This window comes from Xiphophorus maculatus, chromosome 16 (assembly GCF_002775205.1).
Source record: "Xiphophorus maculatus strain JP 163 A chromosome 16, X_maculatus-5.0-male, whole genome shotgun sequence".
Lineage (NCBI taxonomy): Eukaryota > Metazoa > Chordata > Actinopteri > Cyprinodontiformes > Poeciliidae > Xiphophorus > Xiphophorus maculatus.
Window position 1 is genome coordinate 3,417,816 of NC_036458.1, and position 11,260 is coordinate 3,429,075.

At 34.7% G+C, this 11,260-nt stretch overlaps 1 protein-coding gene across 3 annotated transcripts; it reads left to right on the plus strand.

The window, feature by feature from the left end:
• Window positions 1-1,977: 1,977 nt before the first annotated feature.
• On the plus strand, window positions 1,978-10,497 carry LOC102218993. 3 transcript variants are annotated; one of them, XM_023348585.1, is made up of 7 exons: window positions 1,978-2,070; window positions 2,819-3,400; window positions 3,501-3,617; window positions 4,681-6,577; window positions 7,320-7,901; window positions 7,987-8,103; window positions 8,463-10,497. In XM_023348585.1, exons 4-7 carry the CDS (start codon window positions 6,564-6,566, stop codon window positions 9,409-9,411), a joined length of 1,662 nt encoding a protein of 553 aa, XP_023204353.1. In that variant the 5' UTR covers window positions 1,978-2,070; window positions 2,819-3,400; window positions 3,501-3,617; window positions 4,681-6,563; the 3' UTR covers window positions 9,412-10,497. The 3 variants fall into 3 exon arrangements, with proteins under 3 accessions (XP_023204353.1, XP_023204352.1, XP_005810373.1); XM_005810316.2 differs by lacking the exon at window positions 2,819-3,400 and having other exon boundaries at window positions 1,994-2,070; XM_023348584.1 differs by lacking the exons at window positions 7,320-7,901; window positions 7,987-8,103; window positions 8,463-10,497 and having other exon boundaries at window positions 4,681-6,425.
• The last annotated feature ends 763 nt before the right edge of the window (window positions 10,498-11,260 follow it).

The following is an 11,260-nucleotide window of genomic DNA, read 5'->3' on the forward strand; positions in this document are numbered from 1 at the left end:
TCAGGTTTTACCTTTTCATTTTCTCTTTCCTAGGGAGACATTAAGCTACTAAATTGCTGCCATATTTGAGATCTTTGCCCCTTTGTTTATCTTATCAAGAACTGCAGATTCCTCCAGCTGACTTAGAAATTTCAATACTGAAATCTAAACAAGAAAACCTGAAATAAGAATGTTGCACCACATACAGTAACTCCTGGTTCTGTTTAAAACTAAAATAAAATAAAAATAAATAAATAAGAATGTTTCACAGAGAGTGAAAATATTTAAATTATTCTTGAAAGTCAATTTGTGCAATGTAATTTTGATCTTCTGCATATTTTTATACTAAAATATTAAACCTGATAAAGCATCTTTTCTGTTGTCTTTCATCTTCAGCAAAACTTTATCTTTTAGGTCTGATGCAGCTGAGAATCTTTTAAAGTCACAATCAGTAAGTTGTCCTCCAGACTTTTTAAGCCCTTTACAGTTTACATTTTGATTATGGTTAAATAATTTCACCATCCATTGAGAAATATTCAGAAACAGATTATGCAAATTCTGATCCATTGCAACAAGTTTAACTCAGATTTAGGTAATCCCAGAATAAGTTCCAGTAATAATCCTGAGATATGATCACTTTGTTTCTGTTAATCTGGTATTTTCTTGCATTATGAATAAATTTTTCTGCACACAAACAGAAGAAACTATTGAATTCACAAAAACAAGCAGCAGCTTGTAGTTTTGTTCTTCTCAGACAAGCTTTTAATACTTTCACTTTCGACTTTTGTAGATTGATGCAGTGGATAAATTTACACACTTTATTTAAAAATCACAATCTTCTTATCAATGTCTGACATTAAACCAGGCAAAATGTTTCCCATTTATGGACATTTAGAATTTCCAAAATTTACTGAATGCCAAAATAATGAGAAAGGGGATAAAGCTGTTCAGTTTCTTTTCCTTTATGACCCAATAATCTAATCGATTATTGTCATATTGGAGATCTTTGCCCCTTTATTTATCTTATCTATATGAACTGCAGATTCCTCCAGCTGACCTAGAAACCACAACACTCACATTAAACTAGAAACCTCATGAAAAATGAAAGTTCAACCATGTTACTCCTGATTCTGCTTAAGAAAAATAAAAAGGTTGTTATTGTTTTATAAACTTCTGAAATCAGTTTATGACACGAGTCCAATGCCAGACACAATCACGGATTAAATGTTTGTTTTTTTCTGTCACTTTCTCAGAACAGAATTAAAATTCTCAAAACTAGTTGCTCAATCTTCAAATCATTCATGGAAATGCATTTACTGTTTTACAAATTAAGAGGACGATTAAAGAAACGTACAAAAGCAAATGAGAAAAGCTGTAAGATTTTTTAGCCGACTTCATGTCACCAGACTGGTTCTGTTGAAAAACTTTTAAAATGTTACAAGTTAGCACCAGCAGGGTGCTGACGTGTGTATTTAAAGATATTTCATTATGAAATTAGATGATTTTGTCATTCTCTCTTTTCCATGAGGAAAAAATGTTATTATTGTCATTTAATAACATTTGTTTGATGATCTGACACATAAAAACAAACTAAATTAATCTGTAAGGGAGAAATACTTTTAGGAGCAGACATGTCACTCCATTTACATTACAGTCAAACATTTATTATAATGAAGTGAAAGGTTAAATACTTTTGCTTTTTATTATATTTTTATTGCTTCAACTTCTTAGACTGATTAGTGTGTTTAAAGTCTGACCTTTAGAAACAAGTTCTTTAAAACCTTTAACTGATCACACAGTGACTTTATCAAAGCTATTTTACTACATGCTGCTTGGGTTTTGACTTAAAGTAACAATATGGTTATAGAAGGGAAAAATGGCAGCATTGAAACATTTTTACAGAATATATTCCTCCATGCAGCAATAATAAAACAAGCAGATGAGACAATAAAGCGGCAGGTGTGTCTCTAGATAAACAGGCAGAAAGTGAAACAAACATTCATTAAGTAATAAGATCCTCAAGCAGAAACTTTGAAGACCTCAAGAAAAATCAAGACAATTTGCAGTGAAAAACAAAATGTCTGCAGAAAGGTAATTTACAGAATTTATTTACATTAGAGATAAATTAAAGTTTCACCAAGAGAAGTTAAATTTAATCAAACATTTTCACTTGGAATCTTTGAATTAAAACTGTGTGAATGGATTTATTTTACAATATTATTTTTTCAAATCTAAAGAAGCTGTGAAATGTTGTCAATAAATTCTTAATCTGGTTTTCTCAAGATAAAGAAATGATCAAAATGTATGGAAGATTAAAAGGGACCAAATTAAATAAACACTTCATTAAGTAATTACAATGTACCATTACATAATTAAATGTTTAATCATTACAGTTTATTTAATTACAGACAATTAATTTAACAAACATCTTTAGATCATTAAAATGCAAAACTTAATTGTATATATAATTACTTTATACTTTCTGTTCCTGCAGCGTCACCATAAAATAATTTTATCTGTCGTTCTGCTCTAGTTTAAAGAGAACTCAGACACTAACAACCTGGTCTAGATTATTTTACACCAACTGCAAAATATTTATGATATAGCTTGTGATTTTTGTGAATGTCAAAAAACAGAAATAAATAACAAAAATGTAGTTAATTCAACATCATCAGTTTAATTACGGTTGTTATCTGGTGGCTTCTAATGTGGCCAAGTAGAAACCACCAATAAAAAAATAAATAATTTTAAAAATATTTCTAATAGCAAACAAATATTTGCAACACATATTATTAGAGCAGAGTTTGTCAGTTTCTGTAAACAGTTTCATGTCCTCCAGGTGGAAACTGCAGGCCTCCCTGTGGCAGTACATCAACCATACTCTGACTTACATGGCAACAGCGGCAGATTTTTATAAGAAATTATCTGAATGGAACGATTGCAGAAAGAAAGAGCATGAAAAAATGATAGATATCCAAGAAAAGGCTGACAAACTTGATGCCAGTTTCACCAAGTCAAAGGGCAGATTGAAAAAGATTGGTAAATGCATCAAGAGGAGGTTCCAGAATAATCCAGAGAGCAAAGTTTCAGAACTAGAGAATGAGCTGGCTGAAGTGCTGAATGGCACGCTGCAAGGTCTGGAGAAACTCAACACGTTCTTGGATGCAGTGGAGAAGCTGGCGGTGACGTCGCTCCATGTTTTCACTGAGAACCAGATCGTTTACCTGCCTGAGAAATTTGACTATGACGCTGTTCAAGCTGTGATCAGAAAAGCTCAGCAAATCTGTCCTCCCCTCCTTAAATTCAAAAGAGATGCAAAGACTTTCTTTGTTCCTAACCTTCACAACGTGGAGATTCTGGCATTCCAGCTGCAGAACTACATCGACACCGTCGAGGAAATATGTTTGAGCTTTGATAAAAAGTAAAATTCAACTTATTATTAACCGATGATATACTGTATTGTTGCTCTGAATGAAAATAATAAAAACCCAGAACATGAAATGTAACTTTGTCTTTCACAGCTTTAACTTTGAGATGTGCTTGGAAATGGCGAAGGAAATAGTGGTGGATGCTGATGATATGTGTGAAAACAACATGCGAAAGATGGCAGATCAGATTAAACAACTGGACAAGATCAGGTAAGTTTTTACATATTTTAGCGCAATACAAATATATTTTTCAGAGACATGGAACCTTTTTCACAGCACAATAAAACAACCGTTACATCCCATTATTATGAAAATGTTCTATATATCAAAAATACCTTTGCATCATATCCATATCTGACACATTTAAATTGGCCCCTGTCTCTTTAAGAACCTCCTGCTCTTTCCAACATGTCATCAAAACAAGCCTTTAGAAACAGGGGTGTCCAAACTTTTCGCCACTTGGGCCAAAATTGTAGACTCTAAAATAGTTACATGCCAACAAGACCAACCTAAAATATAATGCAATTATTAATATTAATATGGTGTTTTACAGCCGTTGTAGATAGGGGGAAAAAATTCCAAAATTTTGTGATTAATCTCAGAAATTTTCTAGAGAACTTGAAAATTTTCTAGAAAAATTTAGACATTTGAAATTCAGAAATTTCAAAGTTTTTTGTAGAAAATTTCTGATAATCTAAACATTTTAGTATTTTTCTAGCAAAGTATTTTTTTTTCTTTTTAATAAAAATTTGTTACTATTTTTTCCTGCTAAAAAATAATAGAAATACAATATTTTAGGGCCATTAAGAACAAGACTTGAGCCGCTTTGCTTCAAGTTGTTTGCTATATTTAGTCAGATTTAAGGAAGAATAAAAGCTGATTTTGTTGCATCTGTTCAGTAAAAATCTCTGGATAAATTTGGTTTTACATTTTGTTAAAACTTGGTTATAAAACCTGAATACTGTGAAAAATGTGTTATAAGTTAAATAATCTGACACTGCCATTACTTTATAATCATTATTAATTAATTATTTTCTTAAAACAAGCTCCTATATCTTGCTGAAAAGTTTAGTCTTATTTTAAGTGTGCTCAGATATTTACAATAGAAACTAAACCAAAATTACTTGGTAACATTTTGTGTTTTTGCAGTGTACATTAAAAGTTTTAAGTACTGGTACTATAGTGAATTTTCTTGAATGGATTTTGATTACCAAAGACCTTACAACATATTTACTATTTTTCTTACAAACGCAGAATAAATTTTCTTCCACAGGATGGACGAGGACGTCCGGGTGGAGTTCCTGTTCCAGAGCGTCTCCTCAGCTGATTTTGTCACTAAGTTTGATGCTAAAAAGCGAACAATGCTTTCGTCTTTAGATGAGCTGGAGCAGTGTGCTGATCAGTTAGACAGGATGAACAAAGGAGCAAAGATCTCCGCTCTGGCTGGGGGCTCAGTGAAAAAAGCAGGAGGCGTCCTCTCTGCTGCTGGTTTGGCATTAACGCCCTTCACAGCCGGCGTGTCTTTAGGCCTAACATTCACCGGTGCAACGATGGGGTTAGCAAGTGAAGCCAACAGTGTGGTAACCACCTTAACACAGGCTGGAGTTAATCACACTCATCGGAAAAAGGCAGATGTAGTTTTAAAAACGTTCATGGAGGATTTCCAAATGATCCAGGATTCTCTGGACGATGGGATGAAATATACGACAGTCAATCTGAAGCAAAGTAAGATGGGTGTGTTGGTCACAGTAGGCAAGAGTGTTTCTAAATTAGATCCCATAGTAATGGGTGTCAGCTCCGTCATGAATGTGGCTTCTGCTCTTATAAAAGTGGTTGCAGGGAAACAGAAAAAAAATGGAAATGCAACACCCAGCGCAGCTCCAGCTGTTCCTGAAAACTCAGCTGTTCCTGAAAACTCAACTGTTCCTGAAAACTCAGATGTTCCTGAAAACTCAGATGTTCTTGATTCCTCCGATGTTCTTGATGTTGGTCAGACTGTAGTTGCAGAGTCTCTTTCTCTGTCCAGTGAACTTCTTGGTATCACACCTGGAGCTGTATTTGCTGCCAGAAATATCTACTCTGCTGCCAAACAAGGCATAAAAGTGGCCAAAGGCAGCAAGACTAAAGCCTCCAAGTTCCTGACAGCTAGAGTTGCGTTATTTCGTTCACAGATGGAGTCGTGGGAGAAGATCCGTAACTCTTTGTGTCAAAGCAAACTGACCAAAGAAGAAATCAGAAATATTTTCACGCAGCCATTTTATCTAGGGGACAAAGAAGAACAATAACTAAAGACGCACAAAGACTAAAAGTGGAAGATTTGACAGGTAGACATAAAAAAACAGATGTAAATCGGCCATAATTACACTGATTCAGTGTTTTAATAATAACTTTCAGACTTTCTCACTAACTGAAAGGAAAAAACAAAAAGGAATCAGTTGGGGGTTTATTGTGACTTCTTGTATTAATGTGTCTTAATCAAATCAAGAATCAGATTGTTTTCTGTAACATTTAATTTTAAAAATAGTCACTTAAGAATTGGATTTGTTAATTTGTTGTAAAATATCAGATGACTTAAAATAATCTGAACATTTGTTTCTAGAAAGTCTTTTTTTGTGTTTCTTTGTATTTGAGTAACATTTTGTGACGATGGGAAACAGAACAAATCTGTAAGAAGGAATAATTTTTCTCAGCAATATGTGTGTATTAAATCCAACTATAACAGACGTTACAGACATTTAGGAATAATAAATGATTAACCTTTTTATCATCTTTTATATTACTCTTACTTGCAGTAGAGCTGCTGGGCGTTTAAACAAATGTCCTCCCTTTGTCAATATTTAATCTTTTACAACCTGCTTTATGACTAGATTTTATGTATTAAAACCATATTTATTACATGCTGATCTATTTTTTACATGAACTAAGATCATAGAAGAGGAAAAAGCTGCAGCATAGCTTTTTCCTTCCTGAAGGCTGTGCTGCTTTTGTTGGGCGACAAAAACAAAGCAAAAATCAACTGAGATTGTAAAGAAGGTTTAGGATAAACAGGCAGAAACTGAAACCAACTACTTTGGTTTAATTATAGGACGATTCTTAATCAGTAGCTCTGGAGAGCTGAAGACGCAGCAGGAGGGCAGGCTGTGAGAATCCAACAAAATGTTTGGAGGAAGGTAAAGAAAAGAAATAATTTAATTTACACAATTTATTTACATCTGTGATTAATTAATCAACAATCTTCACAGCATAAGAAATGAAATTTACTTATTTTTGTTCTCTTGAAGTTCTTTAAGTTAAACTTTGTGAACACATATCCATCATTTTTAAAATCTTTTTTAAATGAGAAGCAGAGAGAAGATGCTTTCTGATCAAATATGGTTAATGTGCTTTTCTCAAGATAAAAGAAAAACTATATTCTGTTAATAATGATCTGATTAAAAATGATGTGAATATTTCCACTTTTTTACTCCAAGCTTTGTTTTAGCCAACAATCTGCTGTACAGCATGTCTGCCTTGATATAACCGTCTGTCTGACACAAACATATTGAACTTGATGTAAGCATGTGATGCATTTAAGATCATTCAAGTGGTTAAAATTACATTTAAATAGGAGAATGTGCCATGCTTGGAAAAATCTCAAACTGTTTAAAAGATATAATGTACAGTGAGTGAGTTACTGTACATGTCAAGACAAAGTTTAAATTATACTAACAATAAAACTGTTTTGCACTTTGCTGCATCATATAAGGTCCAACAGAAGCCAGCAAGAAAATAAATAGATTAATTGTTCCTAATAGCAACTATTTACATATTTTGTTAGACAGACTGTTTATCTCTAATATATCTATTATTAGACATGTGTATCTTAGTTTTGCTTGTTTCTTTTTGTATTATAAAACATTTCCTGTCCTGCAGGTGGAGACTAGAGCGCACCTTGTGTCAGTACGTCACTGATACTCTGACTTGCATGGCAACAGTGAAAGATTTTTATGAGATATTCTCAGAATGGAAAGATTGCAGGGAAATAGAATATGTGAAAATGATGAGTATCAAAGAAATGGCTGATAAAATTGACCCCACTTTTGCCAAGTCAGAGGGCAAATGGGCGTCTTTTTGGAAATACGTCAAGAGCACCTTCCAGCGCAAGGCGGAGAGTAAACTTTTAGATCTGGAAAAGACTCTGGCTGAAGTGCTGAATGGCACGCTGGAAGGTCTGGAGAAACTCGACAGTTTCTTGGATGCGTTGGAGAAGCTGGCGGTGACGTCGCTCCAGGTGTTCACTGAGAACCAGATCATTTACCTGCCTGAAAAGATCAGCTTTGATGATGTTCAAGCTGTGATCAGCACTGCACAACAAATCTGTCCTCTCATCCTGGAGTTCAAAAGAGATGCAAAGTCCTTCTTCCTCCCTGACCGTCACAATGTGGAGGTTCTGGCTTTCCAGCTGCAGAATTACATAGACACAGCCAACAGGATATGTGTAATTCACGGCCAGAGGTAATCTGTATTATTAAACATAAAGAATGAACTGTGATATTATTTTGAATAAAATAATAACATTTTCAAATTTTATCTTTCACAGCTTTAACTTTGATATTTGCATGGAAATGGCTAAAGAAACTGAAGTGAATACTGACAACCTGTATGAAAACGACGTGCAAAAGATGACAGATCAGATTAAGTTACTTCACAAAATCAGGTAATTTCTACATATTTTTCTGTTAAATATTTTCAAGGAAGCTGGAACATTTGTAGATTCTTTTTATATAAAAAAACTGATAACATCACTTTACAGCAGGGTAGTCAGTCACATCCTGCAATTTTAAAGCTGCAGCATGTAATTTTCATTTTTTTTAAAATTTCCACACATTTGTTCAAACTGGAGCGTTTTAGAGCCGTCAATCAGGAAACTTACTGTTCCAGGAAAAGTTTTAAATAACCTTCTAACAATACATTTCTTGAATGAATTATAATTATCTTGTATATAATTCTTATTCTGTTTCTTTTCTTTTCCATTTCATGTTAGAATTATATATTGAATTAAAATTTGTCCCACAGGATGGACCAGGACTTTCGGATGGAGTTCCTGTTCCAGAAAGTTTCCTCAGCTGGTTTCATCAGCACCTTTAATGAGCAACAACCCAAACTGCTAACGTTTCTAGATGAGGTGGAGCAGTGTGCCGTTGAGTTAGACAGGATGAACAAAGGAGCAAAGATCTCCAGTGTGGCTGGCAGCTCAGTGGGAGCAGGTGGAGGCGTCCTCTCCATTGTTGGTTTGGCGTTATTCCCAGTTACAGCCGGAGTGTCTTTAGGGCTGACCATCGCCGGTGTGTCGATGGGGGTAACAAGTGGAGCCAACAGCTTGGTAACCACCTTAACAGAGGCTGGAGTTAATTCTACTCAACAGAAAAAAGCAAATGAAGTCTTTGAAAATTTCATTGAGTATTTCCAAAAGGTCCAGGATTCTCTTGATGAGGTGATGAATCAACGAGGCAATCTGGAGCCAAGTAACATAGACGTGTTGTTGGGAGTGGTCAATAGTCTTCAGAAAGTCTGTACTATAGGAAAGCGTATTGATTTCATTGTTAATCGTGTTTCTGCTTTGAAGACTTTAAAAACTCAGAATATTGCTGCAGGTGCAGGTAAAGCTGTACTACAGGATACAAAAGCTCTACGTAATGTACCCAGGGTGGCAGCAGACGTTCCTGATATCGGTCAGGCAGCAGTTAAAGGGCCTCTGGCTCTCACCAAGGGAGCCAGAGCTGGCTTCATTGCACTTACTGCCCTCTTCCTTGGCATGGATTTATTCTTTATCACCAAAGACAGCATGACTCTGGCCAAAGGCAGCGAGACTAAAGTCTCAAAGTTCCTCAGAGCCAGAGCTGCATTGTTCCGCTCGCAGATAGAGTCATGGGAGAATCTCTGCAACTCTTTGTGTCGCAGCAAACTGACCAAAGAAGAAAACAAAAATATCCTACAGACGGCATTTTTTCAAGAGGACAAATAAGAAGTAGATCTGAAGGGTTAAAGAGAATAAAAGTATGTATGACATTAAAAACTGGTACATAATTATACTGAGACACACCAAGTTTTAATAATTTCACTTTTTACCAACTGAAATGAACGAGACACATAAAACTAATCGGTTCTGATCAGTTTGTTTTCTGTAACAGGTCATATTAACTTCTGAGTTTTAAATCGACATTTTGAGCTTTACATCATGTTATTAATGTAAATAATGTTATTCCCTCATAAAAAAACATACCTGGAGTGTCGCTTTGACTCTTTAATGCATGTTTCAGAAATCCTTTAATCTCCATGGCAACCAGTCAGCTGTGAAAAATGCCTGTTCTCACAAAGCCACATCTCCAGTTGAGCTTCCTCCGCTCAGCTCCTCCAGACTAGCGGCAGCAACAATTAGCAAACACCTGGAAAAACTGAGATTCTTCTGAGCTAATCATGTGAATGCTCCAAAGAGCGCCGGTAAACGGCATAATGGAGGAGCCATGCTGTGATGCCATGCTGAAGTGTTGGAAAGAGCAGGAGCTTCTTAAAGAAACAGCAACACAATTTCAAGGTGTTAAAATGCAAAGTTAAATTTCTTTTCACTCATATTTTATATAAACATCATGGTATAACTGAAGGTTACAAAGTCTTGATTGTGCTATAAAATGACAACCTGTGCCTGGAAAATACATAATACTGCCCCTTTAAGAATTGATTAATTCATTTATTCCTCCATATTTCTGTTTCACTGTTCATTGAAAATAAAAATGTCTCTAATTTACAATAAAATATTCGGTAAAATTCTGGCGACCACAGAATTCTACTGTATTTATGTCGATATTTTACTGTAAATTAGAGACTTTTTTGCAGTGTATACATTGATTTACAGTTTTTGATGGGATTTTATTCATTGCTGTGGTTGGTTCTATACAAAGAATAAAAAATAAATGTTTGCAATGTTATGTTAAACTTTGTTTTCTCACTATATATTCCACAATCTTTCATATAAATTTTAATTTTTAATTTTAAGTAGACAAACCTGTTTTACTTCTGCATGTTTATGTCATTAAAAAGACTGAATGGAGAACAATGCAAGTCCAATTTGATTTCTGTTTGTGCGTGGGTGTGTGTGTGTGTGTGTGTGTGTGTGTGTGTGTGTGTGTGTGTGTGTGTGTGTGTGTGTGTGTGTGTGTGTGTGTGTGTGTGTGTGTCTGCGTGTGTGTGTGTGTGACGGATGCTGTAAATCTTCAGTATTCATTTAATGAACACATTAAGTAAAACTAGTCAAACTTTCTAAAAGAAGCCAGATGAGCAGCAAAGTGCTGCTGCCAATATTTAAGAGAACGTGAAGGAAAAAGAGCCCAAAGTTGTTCATCTGGCATCTGTTATAACTTTCTAAAACACTCTTTACCTGCCAAAATAAGAATTAATTTTAAATTGTTTGTGTTTGTCTTCAGATAATTTGCATGGACTTGTTTTAAAATTATGAACTAGATTCAGCCCAGAGTGGCCTAGTTAAAGCATTTTTACACCCAGTCGTAAATGTTTCAAGACTGGAAAAGAAGCACAAAGAAAGTGGAAGGAACTGATTTGATTTTTCAGTTTGACCTCTATGATATGATATATGTGTAAAAGAAGCTGAAAAGTAATTATTTTATGAAGTTTTAATTTGAACTTGGACTTTTATGACGTGTTTGTGTTTTGTAAATTCTGTTTCTGTTTGACTTCGCTTTGGAACATTTTTTACGTAATACTACTACGCTTACTATACTTTATACTTCTTTTTCCATTTATACGTACTTTTTTCATCTTGATCAAATCTTTGTAGTTTTCTGCTGACTTTGAACAAC

What these genes read in the sequence shown, in the direction of transcription:
- LOC102218993 (XM_023348584.1), top strand. An exon ending in TGTTTGAGCTTTGATAAAAA is followed by an intron (nt 3,401 to 3,500) that starts GTAAAATTCAAC and finishes TGTCTTTCACAG; the next exon opens with CTTTAACTTTGAGATGTGCT. An exon ending in AAACAACTGGACAAGATCAG is followed by an intron (nt 3,618 to 4,680) that starts GTAAGTTTTTAC and finishes TTTCTTCCACAG; the next exon opens with GATGGACGAGGACGTCCGGG.